Source organism: Nannobrachium achirus (genome assembly GCF_963921795.1).
Source record: "Nannobrachium achirus genome assembly, chromosome: 18".
NCBI lineage: Eukaryota > Metazoa > Chordata > Actinopteri > Myctophiformes > Myctophidae > Nannobrachium > Nannobrachium achirus.
The window spans coordinates 39,946,426-39,966,706 of NC_137825.1; the positions used below are offsets into that span (position 1 = coordinate 39,946,426).

The 20,281-nt window shown below is 42.1% G+C and overlaps 1 protein-coding gene across 1 annotated transcript in view; it reads right to left on the bottom strand.

The window, feature by feature from the left end:
• Positions 1–265: 265 nt before the first annotated feature.
• Positions 266–20,281, bottom strand: part of reep3b (receptor accessory protein 3b) — a 46,061-nt gene continuing 26,045 nt past the window's right edge. The window contains exons 6-8 of the mRNA XM_080748288.1: positions 17,697–17,865; positions 4,610–4,746; positions 266–3,566 (exon numbers count right to left, since the gene is read on the bottom strand). Of these exons, the coding sequence (XP_080604414.1) occupies positions 3,495–3,566; positions 4,610–4,746; positions 17,697–17,865 (378 nt within the window). The 3' untranslated portion in view covers positions 266–3,494. The remainder of the gene's footprint in view (positions 3,567–4,609; positions 4,747–17,696; positions 17,866–20,281) is intronic.

Genomic DNA, 20,281 nt, shown 5'->3' on the forward strand with positions numbered 1-20,281 from the left:
AGTGCTTAAACTGATTTTGAATATATATACATACATACATAAGTTAATACTATATTAATTTATTTTGCTGTGGACCCCCTGTAATCCCCTCAAGGACCCATGGGGTATAAGGACATGTCGAAAGAGGACAGAAGAGAAGTAACATGAATATTATAGAATGCTCTTCTGTGGGTAGGTCTTAGTTGCCAACCTGCCTAGAACTAATTAAAAAATAAACTCCAAGTCAATCAAAGGCCACACAATCATGTTATTTTTGGCCCAGAATTTATTCAGGCATACTTTTTTGTTGCATTTACAAACACAGCAGCAACACCCGCATCATACAAATTTCCCCACACAGATCAAACAATCTCAGCCAGAGAACTCTGGCACTTTGGTATCATTAGTCAGTTACAAACACAACATGGACACTGACATTTTGACATGTTGGGTTTGTTATTCCACATCACCAGGTCTTTAATTCTTATCATTCAAGATAGCCAGGTCCATACGGTAATGTATCATCCCATGGCTATTAAACCCATGTTTGCCATCTCTACCGGCATTATTAGCTGAATGCACAAACGGTGGATTCAAAATGACCATGTCCAATGCAATTAAGGAATGAAATCAATTGACTTTACACTCTGATATACGCATAGACAGAGCTAGTTAGGGTTATTGTGTAGCCCAGGGGTCTTCAACAGGGGGTCTGGGACCCCTAGGGGGTCCTCCAAATCTTTGTGATAGCTTTTTTTTCTCCTTTTCTATATTAACCATAGTGTCCATATTTTGAGAACTTAAGCCAAAAATAGCAGATCTAAAAGCTCAAAACGCCTCGCGCTGCGAGGTGTTGTGAGCTTGTAGATCGGCTATTTTGAGCAAAGAGGTTTCGTGTAGAGGGGAAAAAGAGCAGACTAAGTACAGAGTGAATGGTCAAGTTTATTAATATTGACGGTTCAAGTGGTTAAATATCTGGAAACAAAATTTAGATGAACCCAAAATACACTGATGATTGTGCGGTCAAACAATGAAACTAAACTATATGGTATCTACTGTATTGGTTGTGGGGGTCCCTGCTTCATCCATCTCTCGACTAAGGCGTCCTTGGCCTGAAAACGTTGAAGACCCCTGTTGTAGCCTACTTGCACCAATACATGGTCATTTTGAATGAATACCAGGTGAAATGTAAAAACAACCCACGTTTCAAATGTCTTGGTATACCATTCAAATTAGAGCCTATCGTCTCGAGTCCTGGTTGTGTTTTGGAATCCTCTCGCAGCAGAGTACATTCTAGAATGAGATGAGACGCAACAGCATCAACAATAGAAATATGAGAGGAGGCAATAATGTGCAAACAACAGGCTGGTTACAATACATTAAAAAAAACATTTTTTTTTTGTTTATCCAAAGATAGAACAAAGACAATGCAATCATACTGGTCTCAAATGATACAAATAAAACATACCTAGATATTTACAGCTGGGGATATATGATCAGGACACGCAACGGTGCATAGAATAAAGAGAGGCAGCAAATGCCCCATAAGACAGGAGATTTCCATTGGTAATAAATGTTTGTGATGTGCCTACAGAAAGCCTTGAATCCCAGAAGGTATTAAAAAAACAACAATCCCCTGATGCATCAAATCCCCATACATCACATTTATTCTCTCATTCACACTCCTTTAATCTTCCTCCTCCACACTACTCTTCCCTTCCGTTCACTTCATTGGTATGTAAGTGTTAAGATCTTCTCTTTAAGAAACGACGGGCACTTTTGGTCAGCTGGTTTTTGTTATGATCCATTCAAGTGTGTGTCAGACAGAGTTTGGGGTCAGTTACCCTTATCCTAAGAATCGCTTCAATCTACTTCAAAGAACAAACAGGGAACCTGGGAAGCTTAGAAATGGCCATAGATTGTGGACCACTAGACTAGATGTCCTGGCTAGTAGAGAGAAAAGTGGTTTGATGATTGAGGCACGAGAACAGTGTTATTGGTCAAGCCTTCGATTGGAGTCTCTCAAAGGACATCTTCATTGTGAAAGCCCTCCACAGATATTTACTCATCATTAGAGCCAGTCTGGAGACTCTGGACACGTCACACCTGTGTCCTTTGAGATTCTACATTCTAAAGTTTAGCATAATGTAATTCTATGTAGCGTTGTTGCCTCTAGGTGGCAACACTGTAAAGGGATACAGGTCTGAGTGGCCCAAGATCCTCGGGAACACATTAATGGGTTGACTTCTTTTTTAATACAATGTTACTTTGTCCAATCTGTATGGTAGAGCAATGTTTATCAAACTTTCACATTTCAAGTTCTCCCCATAACTCTGACAGTGTACAAATGGAACCAAATGAACCCGTCATTTGGTTCCATCTGTCAGAGTTACAGACTTTTATGGGTCAATTTAGACCCCCCCTAAAGGAACCCACAGAGTCCCTGGAATCCACTTTGAGAACCACTATAGTAGAGTATGTTAATACAATATCACAAATACAATTGGAGTGGTTGTATTTGGTCTCCCTGCTCATCTATTGAATTCTAGTTATCCTCTGAGCAAGCAGGCATAACTCTGTGGTAAGCATTTCAGCACTTAGGCAGGAGACCGAGTTTGAATCTGGAATAGGATATTACAATTACAGAGTGCAGCAACATTATAAACTAATTATAATTTGTACAAGAACTGACCCCAAATCTACTGTCACAGATATGACCAGGAATAATGGAATAAAAATAATACAAAGTCACTAACAGCTACTAAAACTAAAGGCAGCAGAAGCAAAACAAAAAATATATATAAAATAAAAATCGAATAAAGTGAACAGAACGTTCGTTCGAGGCGTCTTCAAGACGTTAATTCCTATAACAATTACAAAGTATGTGTCAACAAAATAATTAAGAAAACACAACAAAACCATGCAACAGCCAAAACTAAAACATTTAAAGAGAAACGCCTTTTTAACAATGACACTCTTTGTATGTTCACGTATGAACATACAGTGAACACACGTATGTCATACAGTGAGTTAATCAGGTAATAAATATGTCGTCTGTTGATAAAAAGATAATTAAAAAAGGCGTACGAGACTTGAATGTAGGCGTGTGTGTGTGTGTGTGTGTGTGTGTGTGTGTGTGTGTGTGTCTGTGTTAAGGCTGTCAACAAATAATCCAAATTCAAACATATAATCAAAATTGTAAGAATTCCTTTTTCCCCCGAATGTGAAATAGACCAAAACATAAAAAACAGCTCAACAATGGCTGTACATAACGCACAAAAATAGATATTTGAAAGGTTCGAACCAACTGCATTGTTGTTTCTTCAGGAGGTATATTCAAATGTTATTTATTGGCCAATTCTTTACAGCCATAGTGCGTGTGTGTCTGTGTGTCTGTAAGCATGTGCGTGCGTGCGTGCGTGCGTGCGTGCGTGCGTGTGTGTGTGTGTGTGTGCGTGTGTGTGTGTGCGTGTGTGTGTGCGTGTGTGTGTATAGGGCTGGCGTCAGTAGTCTGTTCACATTCCATAGTTAACAGAACTCAGTGCTGGCCTCTTCTTGCTTTTGATTTTCAGCGATCCATAACGAGCCTAGCAACAAACACAAATATAGAAGAGATTAATCTGGTACCATGATAGAATTAGAAATGAATGAGTGATTGATTCACTTTGTTGTGCTAGTTTTAGCATTCCTCAGTCGGGTTGTTGATGTATTACCTTGCTACTGATGATGTATTAACTTGCTTATTGTAAATCGCTCTGAATTAAGAGTGTCTGCTAAATGCCTAAACTGAAAACAGTAAACTGTTGTCAGAACTAGCCTCATACAGCAGTCATTTTCGCGCACAAAAATCACAACCTCTCACAAAATTACACCTTTATTTATTACTTACTTTTTATGTTTGTTTGTTTGTTGTTGTTTTAAAGCTGTGAGCTTGTAGCTATTTTTGATTGATTCTTTTGCGAGACAGTTCAATTGGTTAACTCTTTTACCGCTTTGGACGTTCCCGTTCGCCCCATTTTTCACGGCGGTGCGATGCCAATTGTACGTTCTTTGGCTCGTTCTTTTGTACCTTGTTTTGATGTCTGTAAACTGATGAGGGGTCGCGCGGGTGTGTACCGTTAACACAAAGTGCTCTCAAAAACCCACTGGACGTTAGCATCAATGGAGTAACAAAACGCTTCCTTGTTATTTTCTCTGGGTCTATTGCTCTGTAGCGATTTAGTGGCCTGGACGGATGGGAGCCGACTGCGGCCATTTCACATTAATTCTTGCATTCCCTCTACTGCTAGTATGACCAAAGTGCACTATGTAATGAGGAAAAAAAAGAAAAAAAAATAGATCTTTGTCTATAACCTCGCAAAGGTAAGCTGCTTTTGCTGGCACAAGACCCAATAAATAAATAATAACATCTGGCAGTAAAACTGTTAAGAGTGTCTGTTCCCAGATCTATAAATATTGAACCAATGAAAAGTATTAACAGTACCTTGTATAATGACTATACAGGATCCATTGGAACACATGTTTTGTCCCCCCATTTAGTGACAGTAACAATATTTGGACATACAAGGTTTTTGCCAGACAGTGATGACATGCATAATCTTGGTTCAAAAGCCTTAAAACATGTTCTTACATCTTTGCGGACTCGTGACCGTGTTATCTTAACGCTTTGTGACCTCCTCAGCCCTCTCTGAGTGACAGCCTCGTCCTCGGAGAAAGTAGGCTCACCCTCCTCCTCGTCTGACCTCTCCTCCTGGTCATAGTAGTACTCTGGAAACACACACACACACACACACACACACACACACACACACACACACACACACACACACACACACACACACACACACACACACACACACACACACACACACACACACACACACACACACACACACACACACACACACACACACACACACACACACACACACAAGACATCAGGTAAATACTGCCGCAATCACCCCAAAAAACATTGTTGACCAAGGGCAGAAAATAAACAATGTGTCACCCACCCACTGCAGTTGAAAATACAATTATTAAGTATAATTCCTGTTTTAATAGAAAATCTTGAATGAATTATGGTGTATGGTGTACTACCATTAACCCCAATCACTGTGTGTGACTGTAAGTCGATTAAAGTCATCTGGTGATCTGCTCTCAAGATGGTGGTTGAATGATAATGATTTATTTTCAAAAGCACCTCCTTATGTCTATCTGTGTAGTGTCAACTCTGGATGCGTCCTTCATCCCTGAATCCAGCAGGGGTCAGTAGAGAGACACGAGGAACACTTGTGTTCAGTCTACTTGGTTCTTTGTCTTTCCTGGGCCATAGAATTAGAATGGCTAGAAAAGGCACATCCTGGTGTACAACTAGCATTGTCTTTAGACTTTAGGTATGCCACAAATAGGCTTGCCACTGAATGCTGACAGTAACCATGGCCTGTAGATGTGCATGAGATTGAGGGTAGAAACAGATATGACATTTCACTGACTGGTATTCTCTCAAGCCAGCGACACAGTCTAAATCAAGCATTATACTCCTTAGCGATGCTCACTTCCACCATGACATTCTTAACATTCTAGCTGATCTTGGCAGAAAATTTGGAAATGTTAAGTCTCACTTAACTCATACTCTTAAGTCTAATTCACACCCTAATGTAATGGTGTCACTTGCCAAAAATAACACATTTTCAAGCTGACAACATGTCCTAACAACATTGTGTGAAGGAGCATATATGAAGCTGAAATAAAGAATGCTTGAGTTTGAGAAGATGGTTGAACCAATGAAATAAACACCACACTGTCTCACGAATCACCAATTTATTATCTAAATCTTGACTTAAATCTGTGTTTATGCACACACAACATGCATAGTATTATGTATTATATTCATATCCATTCACTGTAATAACGTCTTGGTACCGTCATGTTATGTTATCTCAGCAGCTCCTGGCTGAGAACACACTGTTTGCCTTCATAGTTTATTCAGTCGTGCCTTAAAGCAGGGTGTGAATGTCTATTCTATGTGTTCTAGTTCTACACCCTGGCTGCTGCTGCTAACGCCACATCTGGATTCTATTAGAGAAAACCTCTGTTTCCTGAACAGAACTTCACCCAACACCAAGCCACCTTTCCATAGCAGAGAGAGAGAGAGAGAGAGAGAGAGAGAGAGAGAGGAATAGGAATGGTGGGAATAAAGCTTAGTTTATACTCCACTCCACTGCTCGCCGACAACAACTGCTTTTCGGCGAGTGACAGGTCACGCTCCGAAGTATAAATTAGGCTTAAGAAGGAATAGGGCCACCTTGAGGTCATATAATAACCAGCACATCATCAAATGCATGGTGCTGCATTGAGGTCAATAATGAAATATGAATGGATAGACTGGGTTGTGAATACAAGGCAGCTAGTCTGCTATGTGGAGGAATCCCAGGAAACCAAGCTAAACTTTGTTCCCCAGGAAACCAAGCTAAACTTTGTTGTGTGCCGGTGTCGCGTCATGAAATAGCCAGATAACTCACGAAACATTGCATCGTAACTTATTGGCTTTCCCCGGTATATCAGTAATACGCCAAGTTATGCTCCGCCACTGACAATGTTGAATCTACAAGCTCACAACAACGCATATTGCATCCACAACACATAGGTCGGCTATTTTCAACGCACAATGTTGTGTGACGAAGTATGAATCGAGCTATAGGTTCCAACATGCCCAGTGTGTACCCTTTCTTGAAAACCCCACTACTGCTCTACACTGGAAACCACACTGGCCCCGTTCTGGCTTTCCAGTGGAAACCGCACTAGCCCTGCTTGGATCTACAAAGGAAACCAGGCTAACCAACCAACCCCCCTCCCTCGTCTTTAACATGTTAGGCTGTTAAGTGCTTGGCCTCAGCACAATATGAGGGCGAAAACAAATAAATATATAATAAAGAACCTTTTAACGTGTAGCTCCCTTGCCGTACGGAGCACACACTCCATGTCAGATATACTGTTAACTAGCAAGGAAATAAGAGTGGGAGTAGCGTTTGCAGTAACACGAGTATCTTGACAAATTAGAGTACTGCTCTTATCATACTATTTTACTTCTTCTATCATAGCTTGACAGAAATTAACTCTGACTGGGTTTATCTGCAGGAGCAGGATTAATCAATGTGCCAGTTGACAGAGCAGCTCCAGACGCTTCTGATGGCATCAGAGATTACAGTCTTGGGATTTTGGAAGAGACTTTTGACTGCTTGCATCTACAGTGAGTCTATGATAAATAACATAAGCTATATTAGACAGACAGACAGACAGATAGAACATCATTAGTCCTGTGAGGGAAATTCAGTCTTCACAGCAGCAATGTATTAAGAAACAGGGAGATGCATCTAAGCTTCAAGACTAAAACAATAACAAGCTGCAAGCAGCGATGACCGGGCCCTCGCATCTCTGTCCATGTTGTGGGCAAATATTGAGGGACAAGGATTTTCAACCGAGTCCAGTGAGATGACTCATGACTCAGTAAGACAGACTGTTCTACTGTTATGGCAAGGGATACCACCCTCAAGTCTGTATGACATTTTAGGCCAGGCCCATCTTTGAGACCATTAAAATAAATAATATTTAGATACGTGTGATGTGTGCGCAAATATGGGCAAACCTTTGAGTATGTTTAGGGCGGCCCTCAAAAATACAATTCATTTGTTCTACAAAATAATGACAACATTGCAATTTCAATAGAGCTTCACACTGGTGCAGTGCTCAGGAGCTAATAAAAAAGAGGAGTAAACAAGTAGTTAAATAAAGTAGTAGCAACAAGATACCCAGAGTTTTTGTCCAGCTGCACTTTCATATTAAATACCGTTCTCACTAAAGTAGCTATTTCAAGATTGTGTCTGATGTAAATTCTTTATGTAAATTATTAGATTTTCTGGTTTTATTTATGAAATATTTTTGAAAAATGATGTTGGATTTGTTTTTAATTGATGAAAAGTTTTGAATTGTTTGTTTAAAAAATATATATCTATATATATTTTTTTTTGTATTTCCTTTTTTTTTTAGAATAGATATTTACTCGCGAGTCGCGACCAATGAAGATTGGTCCGCAACCCACTGTTTGGGAAACAATCACGTCCTTCTCAAAGTGCCACTCAGACCCCTCCCTCCTCCCTCTCACAGCCCTGCTGGATAAGCTTTTCAGCTAAATGTCTTAAATATAAATGGAAATCTTGTTCACATGGGAATAACTTTGTTTGAATTATGCCTTAGTGTGGCTTTTGTAAAAGAAAACAAAAAAATAAGAGCTGATTTTCCTGGCAGGCCTACTGTATGAAGAGCCTGGATTCCAGTCATTCCATCCATTACCAGCCTATTCTGTGGTCAAATTCTCCAATTTCCTGCCATGTTTGGAGTAGACAGCTTTATTAAATAACACACACAAATACAAGGACAGACGGACAGACAGACACACATACACACACACTGAGAGTCTGGCTGGTCCCAAAAGCATTTATAAACTGGACAAGTCTGAGATTTCGAGAAGCCTGTCTGATTCATTTATGAACAAGGGAATCCTTTCAGGTCAAGCAGAAGAGACGCTTGGTTGCGGTCAGCGTCGGGGCGGGTCAGATACTGGAAGCACATGCTGGCATTTGTCACTGATGCCTTCGCACACGTCAAGGGAGGTGGCGGGTCAAACGGGGTCATCACCTTGACCCCCTTGTGTTCCATTTGTTTACTTTATAAGCACCAGGGAAACTGTTGACCATGGTGGTATTATGTCATTGTTTTGAAGCAGAATAAATAATTGTGGAGAAACCCTCATCTTTATGTCAATATCAAACCAGTAAGGCTCCCTAATCGGGAGATAAGCGACCGTAGGTCACTTATCTCCACAAATAGGGCAAAAATGTGTTTTGCCAAAATCTTCCTGATCCATGTTGATGACATGAGTGTAGACATACTGTGTAGTGATTTTTGTGATTTTAGGGCAAAATCTGTAGGAGCAGTGTCCAAAAATGTGTTTTTAAAAATCGGCCTGGAGGTGGCGCTATATGGGACAGATTCATGTTGATGGGATGAGTGTAGACATACTGTGTACCGATTTGCGTGATTTTAGGGCGAAAATTGTAGGAGCAGTGTCCAAAAATGTGTTTTGCAAGAATCGGCCTCATGGTGGCGCTAGAAGAGGGCCATGTGAGAAATGAGGGGTGGGGTCTCCGCGCCGGCAAGGCGGACGAATAGGTACCGGCCCCGGCTGTCCCGGTCGCTCCTAGCCGGAGTTACGGCATTTTATGTGAGCTGCAGTGTAGGGGGTCCTCCACTGGGGGCGCCACCACTTTTGCATCCGTTCTGGAGCACCAGGAGTCGGCGGTCCCCGGGAATTCCCTGTGAGCAGCCCCGTTGGGGTGGTCATTTGGTCATGTTTGCGCATTAGGTCATTTTTCACATCTGGGGGTCCCCCAGGGACCTGGGGGTCCCTGGAGCTCCGGGGGTCCTTGGAGGTTGTAGTTTGGCAGCCAAGGAACGTGTGTGCAAAATTTGGCATGGATCGGGGCAACGGTTGCAGAGATATAAGCAGGGAAAAAGTGTGACGTGTGAGGTGTGACAGACAGACGGAGGGACGGACGGACGGACGGACGGACGGACGGACGGAGTTACTTACACTTTGTGGTGGTTTTGATAGTAAGGTCGCAATAATATAAATTATATATATATATATATATGGCTTATTTACCTTTGCTAGAGGTAAATGCATTTTGATGTCCTAAAAGGGTTTTGTAAGACATTCCTTTTCTTAACAAAAACACTGTTGAGTTTTAATAACATTCTTGTGGGTGGAGTGTGCGTGTCTTTAACATTTCAAGGTCTCCCCTTAACCTTGACAGTACTATACAAATAATCTAATGGACCCTAATGGGTCCATTTGGTTCCATTTGTATACTGTGAGAGTTACAGACTAGGGTGGGTCAATTTAGACCCACCCTCTAAAGCAACCCAGAGAGTCCCTGGAAGCTACATTGAGAACCATTGTGTTAAAGAGTAATGATAGCTGTGAGAACCACGAGCTAAAAGACAGCCAGTCGTGCAGGAGAATGAAAGCATCTCTGCCCTCCACTGCCTCTCATTTATTCTGCCTCTGTCTTCTCTCTGCTGTCTGTGCAGGAAGGTTAACCCAGCTGAATACCTAATGCTTGCTTCCTGCTCTCAGCATGTTGACATTAGCTTTACCTTCACATACCTCCCTCTGTTTCTAGGGTGCAACTATCCATTCTTTTCTTTGTGATTATTTTATGATTCATTTTTCAATTAATTAACCTGCTTGTTGCCAAGAATTACAATCGACTAATGTCTTCCAATTGCCAGAAATTCCAGAATTTTACATTTTAATGTGCACGAGTCATGCACGGATGATGCATCACACGTGTGCACGCCATTCACAGCTTTCAAACAAAACAAAACTGCATGGAGATCCGTTCAGGCATTCAAAAGATAGAGGATATAGTGTTTTCTTCAAATGTAAACAAACATGGCTGCCATGTTTGAAAGATAGAGCTGTTCTGGGAGTCAAACATGCGATCATGCCAAAGTAGGGAAAGTAGGGAGAACAAAAAAAAGGGGGCACCGGGACATATGCGGCCCAAACTCAGGAAACTCGTGTTTGGCACTAAGAAAGCTAAAGAAAAAAAAGAAGCTTGGCCAATGCCCAGCTTTGCGGGACGGACACACGGACATACACACAAAGCCAGATGAAGGAGCGGATAGCACCGCTCAAAAACGTAAAAATGCAAAACTAATCTAATCAACTTATCTAATTGTCTATACCTCCTTCTTTCCTTCTTTCCTCATAACCTCGACCCTCATTCTCATTAAGGATGGGATGACATGAATATTCTCACGATTACTGTATGTGGCCAAAATAATTGTGATAATTGATATTACCACTAGAGGCAAAATATGCTTAAAGTCAACTCAGGTCCACTGTATGATGAAGGAAGATTTCCGCGATTATTGTGAACGTTTTTTATCGTGATAAACGATAATGATTATCGTCCCATCTCTAATCCTCATCTCCAACTGACTTTCTACCTTACCTCTATCCAATCACCCCATTCTTCATTCTCCATCCCTGCACTCATTGTCTTTGTTCCTTTCTCCTTTCCTCCCTTTCTCTCTCTCTCCTACCCATCTTCCTCACGCTCTCCTTGGCTGTGTGCGTGCGTGTGTGTGTTTGACATTCCACCAGCATCCTCACTCAACCTCATCTCATCTCCCCTCTGTCTGCGGGGAAGTCACACACACACACACATACACACACACACACACACAGCTGCAGAGCGCATTCATTGAAATGCCAGCCAGGCTTTCAACTCATCTACTGAAGAGCGAGCAAGAGCGAGAGAGAGAGAGAGAGAGAGAGAGAGAGAGGGAGAGAGAGAGAGAAAATGAACAACAGCATGGGAGAGAAGAGGAAGAAGGGGAGATGAAACGGAGAGAGGAGAGTAAAGGAGTGTTGTCAATGTCAATGCAATACAAGTGAGATGTAAATTGTCGTCTTGAGAGTGTGTGTGTGTGTGTGTGTGTGTGTGCGTGCGTGCGTGCGTGCGTGCGTGCGTGCGTGCGTGCGTGCGTGTGTGCGCGCACACACGCATCCGTACGTGCGTGCGTGCGTGAATCGTTTCCCCCCCATACAAATGAATAGGTGGGAAGCTGCCACCCTGTCTAAAAGCAGTCTGGTTTCACATCTAAAATCTCTCCCCTGCCAATATGTACAATATGAAATATGTACAATTATGTACAGTGTGTGCATGGTGAGGTTAACAGAAAGAGATCCAACATGTCTCTCTCTGTCTGGCATGAGAAAACATACGCTACATTGCCAAAGCAAACGTGGAAAAAAACAATCAAAGCAAAAAATTGTACAATTAATGTACAATTAAATGGGAATAAAGACATTTGTAAACAGAGCCGTGTTGCATTGCAACTTGCAAAACTAGCTCCCAAAACGAGAATGGTGCAATTGCGGTCAGAAATAGTTATGTACACGTAGGAAAGGTTATCTCTCTCCATCTCTCTCTCTGGGAGTTACTGCTCAGGGAGTGAAATCACATTCCACAGTCACATGACCCTCTTGCTGTCTACTTGCCCGCCTGGCCTGTGTTGTGTTGTGTTGTGGAGGTCATGTGCTTGCTCAGTCAGGCGTTGGTGTTTGAGTGCACGTGCGTGCGTGCGAGCGTGCACGTGTCCGTGTTTTGTATGCTGTATGCTCAGCCAGACGTGACCGACCTGAGATCCCCTCGGTGCAGCTTGGCACAGACACAATAGAGAGCAAGTGAGGCTCTACAATACCTTGTGCCTGGCATTTTCAACTATACATACGAATGATACGATGTGCATAAGTATACTGTATATACATATGCATGTATGTACTATGTATGTATATAGTTAATGTTTCTTTTCAGGATTCAAATAAAAAAAATAGCTAAAGTAGCAGATCTACGTTTCACGCCACGTTTTGAGCTTGTGGATCTGCTATTTTTGTGTGACGCTGTAGTATGGTCAACTAGGGCATGAATTTACAAACAAAACAAAAATCACAAAAAGTTAGAGGTTTCTGCCCGACAGTAAAGATATAGTATATACTGAGTATATATAAACACATTTTTTGTGCTGCTGTAACAATGCTTCTTAGCAATAACTCTTATACCGTTGGAAGGCCTGTTTATTTACCTTTTAAACGGTTCCATTTGTAAAAAACATGCATTTATGGGATGAGCGGCACAGCCGTGCATGAAAAATGGCTCTCTGCTGTTGCTAACGAATCTTGTTTTGAGCCAACTACCCCAGCTGCCCCCCCACCTGGGGGTACATGTAGTACCTGGGGGGCTCCGTGTCTCCCCATTGGATCCCATCCCACTCTAACAGAGGTCTGTTAGAGCGGGATCCTATGGGGAGACACAGAGCCCAGGAGGTCCTGGGCTGTTCCCCTCTCCCCTCTCTGGGGAAAAGCCTCCATAAAAACAGAGGGACTGAGGCCAGCAGGTGTATGTCGCTTGGATGAGATTAGTGGAATGGACCTTTAATGGCCTGGAGGGCTGTTAAGAGTGGGTTCCTATGGGGAGACACGGTCGGAGCCCCCCCAGGTACCCCATGTAGGAAACTCAAAACAATAACATTTTTCATGGGCACAGCAAGCATTAATAGTTAATACAGTACAACGTTTATCTATCTATAAATGCGACAAATCTCTGTCTGTCTGTCTGTCTGTTTGTAATCCGCGTATCTCGAGAACCGTTCGTCCCACCGGCTTCAGATTCGGCACGCGCGTTCCCCGCTGCGGCGCGGAGTGCAGTGCCGGGCCTCGGCCCGACTCGGCATGCGGTTTTCCCGAAGCGGCGCGAAACGTTCGGAATCTCCTTACGCGGAGCTGATTGTTGTTCCTGAGGAAATCGGCACAATCGCTGACTCATTGTGACGTCACTTCATAAAAGGCTCTGACATCACGTACGCCAGGAGTCAACAAAACATCTCTGTGAATGTGTATGTATTAGGGATGCGAAGATATACCGGTACGGATCGTAATCGCGATACAAACGTGCGCGATACGAGTGAATCGGTTCATTCAGGGTGGATCGGTACAATTGACGGCTGGAATCGTGATGTATCGTATCGTGAGTGTTTGGATCGGTACATTCCACGGTTGGATCGGTTTTTGCATAATAGTATTTCATTCTATACTGTGTTTCCGAGGCGCATTGAATGCCCCATCAGCCCTCCCCCCAAAAAGCACTTGTAGCGACTCTACAGACATGCGTCTTTTACTGCAGCACTGAGCTGCTCAGCGGAGCGCAGTGAACACCCGACCTGACGGAATGCAGAGACAGACAGACAGCACTCGTGAGCCCACTGGTTAAACATGCAAGATTAGTACCACGTTTAGCTTTATAACATCCCTGTCCAATGTTCGCTGATGTGATCCGTTGTTGTGTCACTTGACTGGAGCACGCTGCGTGATATTATGATCCACATTCCACACCCGTTTGTTCTTCTTGCCGAGTCTGCGACGGAATTGATTTAAACAAAGCAGAAGCTTCCACGCTTTAACTACAGTACACACACGTATGAACTACAACAACGATACTGGGCGTGCAGCTAGCGATTAAAACAAAGTATTTGACACTGTTTCACAACTTGTTACTGTAGCAGGCAGAACACTCTTCTGCTGCTGCTGTTCCCTCTGCAAAGAGAGGCTGGAGCCTGATTTATACTTGGCAGATCGACGGTGTCGCGCACGCACCGAGTCACAACGCGATGCGTTGTGACTCAAATATCTACGTTTTGAAACATTTTGGCTAGAAATGGCAAAATCCTAGATTATATTCATACAATATAATAATAATACAGGTCAAGGATCCTTAACTGAGAAGAGAGAGAGATCAAGCAGGGACCCCCACTGTAGGCTATTTTAGACTACTGTAGGCTATTATATAAAACTGTTGCAGATTAAAACTTGTCAGAGACTTGTTTGACAGCACTATTTCATCAGTGACATTAATACATTACTATGTTGTGTTTATTTGTTCACACATTATCTTTTCTATTAATATGATGGATTTATGTTATTCATTATAATCCATGAATTATTATCTCTTAAACCCTCAATAAGTGTTAATGTATTGGCTAATGTTCCCCCATAGGGTTGCTACTTGCTAGGGTTCAATTGGTTACTGTAAAAACAAACTATTAATATTTGGCCGCCTCACATAACTCTGAAGACCCTAGGGGTCCCTGACCACCTGTTGAGGATGTAATGATATATAATAATGATATAATGATATAGTATTAATCAAACAATTTTACCAGCCAGCAAGGAGTGTTCTCCCATATTTCAATAAGTTGGATTGTTAGACAGAGCCTAGTACTACAGTGAAACAATAAATTGTTTGGAAATTAAATGTAATGCATTTTTAGTAATTTTTTGGGGGGGAAATTTACATGGGCTTTAATATAAATCCTTTGCATTGGGTTGAATCGCACCGAATCGTGAATCGTATCGCATCGTAAGCACCAGGGGTGTATCGCAAAATATCGTGAATCATATCGCATCGTATCGGGGTCAGGGGTGTATCGTGATGTATCGTATCGGCAAGATTTCAATGTATCGCAATTATATCGTATCGCTGGGAGTGTATCGTGATGCGTATCGTATCGCCTCAGTGGTCGAGATTCACATCCCTAGTATGTATGTATGTGAATCTCGAGAACCATTCTTCCCACCGGCACGCGCGTTCTCCAGATATGGGCATAAAATGAATCCCTGAATGCGGAGCTGATGTCTGACATCAGAGTTTTCCGCAACCAGTACTGTGTGTGCAGAGATCTCCATATATTGGGGTTTGCATTAAAGGGTGGGGACAAAGGCTAACAGAAGGCAAACAGATGGTCAAAACGGGTCCTATGACAACATGACAACAGGTATATTGGGGTTTGCATTAAAGGGTGGGGACAAAGGCTAACAGAAGGCAAACAGATGGTCAAAACGGGTCCTATGACAACAGGTATATTGGGGTTTGCATTAAAGGGTGGGGACAAAGGCTAACAGATGGTCAAAACGGGTCCTATGACAACAGGTATATTGGGGTTTGCATTAAAGGGTGGGGCAGGCATAAAATGGACGCAAATAGACAGATATCTCCATATATGGGCATATGGGCATTGTTGTTCCTGAGGAAATCGGCACAATCGCTGACTCATTGTGACGTCACTTCATAAAAGGCTCTGACATCACGTACGCCAGGAGTCAACAAAAAATCTCTGTGAATGTGTATGTATGTATGTGAATCTCGAGAACCGTTCTTCCCACCGGCACGCGCGTTCTCCAGATATGGGCATAAAATGAATCCCCGAATGCGGAGCTGATGTCTGACATCAGAGTTTTCCGCAACAGGTACTGTGTGTGCAGAGATCTCCATATATTGGGGTTTGCATTAAAGGGTGGGGACAAAGGCTAACAGAAGGCAAACAGATGGTCAAAACGGGTCCTATGACAACATGACAACAGGTATATTGGGGTTTGCATTAAAGGGTGGGGACAAAGGCTAACAGAAGGCAAACAGATGGTCAAAACGGGTCCTATGACAACAGGTATATTGGGGTTTGCATTAAAGGGTGGGGACAAAGGCTAACAGATGGTCAAAACGGGTCCTATGACAACAGGTATATTGGGGTTTGCATTAAAGGGTGGGGCAGGCATAAAATGGACGCAAATAGACAGATATCTCCATATATGGGCATATGGGCATAAAATGGACCCAGTATGACAACATGACAACAGGTATATTGGGGTTTGCATTAAAGGGTGGGGACAAAGGCTAACAGAAGGCAAACAGATGGTCAAAACGGGTCCTATGACAACAGGTATATTGGGGTTTGCATTAAAGGGTGGGGACAAAGGCTAACAGATGGTCAAAACGGGTCCTATGACAACAGGTATATTGGGGTTTGCATTAAAGGGTGGGGACAAAGGCTAACAGATGGTCAAAACGGGTCCTATGACAACAGGTATATTGGGGTTTGCATTAAAGGGTGGGGCAGGCATAAAATGGACGCAAATAGACAGATATCTCCATATATGGGCATATGGGCATAAAATGGACCCAGAACTATATCTGCAGTGATCTCCATATATGGACATAAAATGGACGCCGACAGACAGACAGATACAGATATCTCCATATATGGGCATAAATGGACACAGGCAAACAGATGGTCAAAACAGGTCCTATGACAACAGGTATAATGGGGTTTGCATTAAAGGGCGGGGCATTCATTCTCTATTTACATCGTTCCCGAGTTGGCCAGGTCGCCGACTAGACGCTGGGCCGCCCGAAGGGCGGCCCAGCTTCTAGTTATTCAAATTAGTCTAGAACACTGATAATAGTGCAGACGTCCAGTTATCAGAAAATAATGCACAACCTCAGGTCAATAATCAAGCGTTCTCTTTCAGTGTACAGTATCATTCTCTTTCAACTGGGTAAGCCCATTAATAGTCAACAACACATGAAAACACGCTGAGCTGGTTGACTTAAAATATATAAAATATCACAATATTCACATATTCTATTCTCCATGTCTTTACATGCTAAACTTAAAGACGTGTGTGTGTGTGTGTGTGTGTGTGTGTGTGTGTGTGTGTGTGTGTGTGTGTGTGTGTGTGTGTGTATTAAAGCAAAATGAAATATCACGACAGAATTTTTGTATGACCTAGTCATAATGTGCGATGTGTGAAACCGTGAGAAAAAGTCCCAACACAGTTTCCCTAAACAATTATACAATTATGATGTTTTAGCGATATTGTTTCTGCTGTTCTACATACTGCCACCCAGGTGAAGAAATCACAGATTGGGATATTTCATTTCATATAAAAACAAAGATTAAAGCCTCAGACTATTAATATTTTATGGAAGACGCGTCTAAGCTAGTTTGACCACTTCAAATACTCTAATCTTAAATTAATAACCGAAAATAGCCAATCTGCAAGATCTGCAAGCTCTACAAGCTCTCAATGCGAGCTTGTAGCCATTTTCACTGCACAACATGCTTCCATACAAGAAATGCATGGCTTCTGTAGAATCCAAATGACTGAAATCAGTCGTGGCGAATGAGAACTTTAATCTGTGTGTGTATGTGTATGTGTATGTGTGTGCGTGTGCGTGTGTATGTGTGCGTTGTACCTGCTCCGTCTGCAGCGTCAGAGCTTTGGGATCTCCTCACGGCGGGGTTGGATGCATGGGAGCTGTACAGGTACAGCTGTTGGCCTGGTGGTCCATCATCCTGCTGGCTGATCTGGGTCAAGTCGTGCATGCTGAAGCTACGCAGCTTCTCAGTGATGGCACCTTGGCCCTGCAGGGACCATGGATATTGGATAAATACACACACACCCATGTAGGGAGAGAGGGAGTGGGAGGGAGAGCGAGAGAGAGACAGAGTGTAAGAGAAAGAGGCAAAAGAATGAGGAAGAAGACATGCACACGCATGAACATACAAAGCAGGCACACACACACACACACACACACACACACACACACACACACACACACACACACACACACACACACACACACACACACACACACACACACACACACACACACACACACACACACACACACACACACACACACACACACACACACACACACACACACACACACACACACACACAATACCACATCTTGATTGTAACAAGGCAAACTGCATGTTTCAAGAGACATTTTCAACATCGTGCAGATGAATGGGTGTGTTGTGTTGATGTCCCGTGTTGACACACAAACAAAACAACTTCAAATGCCTCCGCTGGCTCGCCGAGAGACAGTCAATAAGAAAGAGAGTCATGCCATGGAAATAAGCCCGAGGGGCTTTGCGTTGTGTAATCCCTGTTTCCTGATTGTTGTTGCCTATCTGAGAATTATTTCATTAGTGTTTGCCGTCGTTGTCATTAATATTTCATGTGCCATGCCTGCAGCTGTGGAAGACACACGTAGTGCATTTATAATTGTCAAGTCTGACAAGCCTGGCTGTCAAAGACAGCACACTGTGTTATATGTAAGAGTAGTACGCAGTGGTGCGGTTTATGAGAGTAGTACCATCACAACACACTGTATTACATAAGCAGGTCTGCAACTGTCAATTATTCTATTGATTACTTTTTAGAATAAACAAATAATTTAGTTTTTTTTTATCATAAAAATACATCTATTTTTAATCACATTATAATATTATTTCTTTATAATTGTTTATTATTTGGCACAGATGAGAATCAATGTATCAATGAACACAGTCAGTCACACAGGACATAAACAGACACATGGAAGACAGGGGAGTGAGAAGAGGTGGACGAGGCTTATAGGGATAACAGATCGAAAGAAAAACCTCAAATGAAGGTAAAACAAAAAGACAATGAGAGGTACTAACAGAAGCCATGTACAGTCTGTGTGTATTCTGTACATTTGTACAGCAAAATGTAACTGTCATGTTGAAATGAAAGGTTTTTACAAAAGGTAAACAGAACTGTGATGATGAATTGAATACACAGGACCACAAAGGAGTTATGGAGACAAGCCCTCAGTGCTTTTTCGCGTTATCCTTTTAGCATTGCTTGTGGAATTCTACTTGCTGTACTGTTTGCAGTGCTAATAATGTATTCAATCAATTGTAGGAAATTGAATTATAGATATTATGGAATTGACAGGCCAGGGTCAAACTGTATTTACTTATACAGACTGAAGTTATGTAATGCTGCACAAGGTGTAGCTTTATAACCACAGGACAAACAGTACCTTGAGGTTTACAACATCACTGAAAAGTATATTTCAAATGTCCGTCTCAAGTAAAATATTCGGGGACAATAAAAAACGCACCATGCGAAGTGAGCAGTGCAAACACGACACATGTGCATATTTCTTTGTATTGGCCGTTATGTCCGTGACCTCAGTTACTTTGTGTGTAAGAGCACGGATCTCCATAATTTCTTTGGCTGACACAGAGTGTAACGTAGGTGCGTTTTGCAAAAATATATTATTTTCACCTACTACTTCACAAATAGGGAAAACATGGTAGCTTGTGTGAATAAATGTTGGTATGAATGAAATAGGGCTGGGCGATATGCACAAAATCAAATATCACAATATCAATATGATATGGATATATTGCCCAGCCCTTGTATGAAATGACACATATTTAAGTAGTGTCCATGCTTCTATAATTAACTGTTGTTCTTTTACCTCCCATGGCTGTCTGATGAAGCACAGAACCCCTACAGAAGACAGGCTGTCAGAGCAGGTAGAATCAGAGAGACAGACAGTCAAAGCAAGAGTCACCAGGAGAGGTGGTTAGGCAAGTAGCACAGTTCAGACTAATTTATACCTCGTCAAACGACCGTTTCTGAAATTAGCGCTTGACAGAAATGGCACAATTCCAATAAAAGTCTTGCGATGAAGCAGTTATAAATTAGCCTTTAGAGCACACCCATGAGGACTTTTATGACCAAATCTGTCAAAATGTAGATTAAAATGGAAATCATGCACCAGTTTTATGCGTGTGCTCAACCATGTAGAGATAGTGTGTAGTGTGTCCATCCTTAAACACTTAAGCCATAATATACATATATACAACAACTAGCAAAAATTGCTTACATAGAAGCTTGATGCATTATGAGCTTGGCTATTTTTGTAATTTCAGAAAAACAATTCTGAAATTCCAAAACAAGGATGGCAGGTTTAGGGTGTTTAAGAGCAGAAACCGTGTCTGATGGGTTATC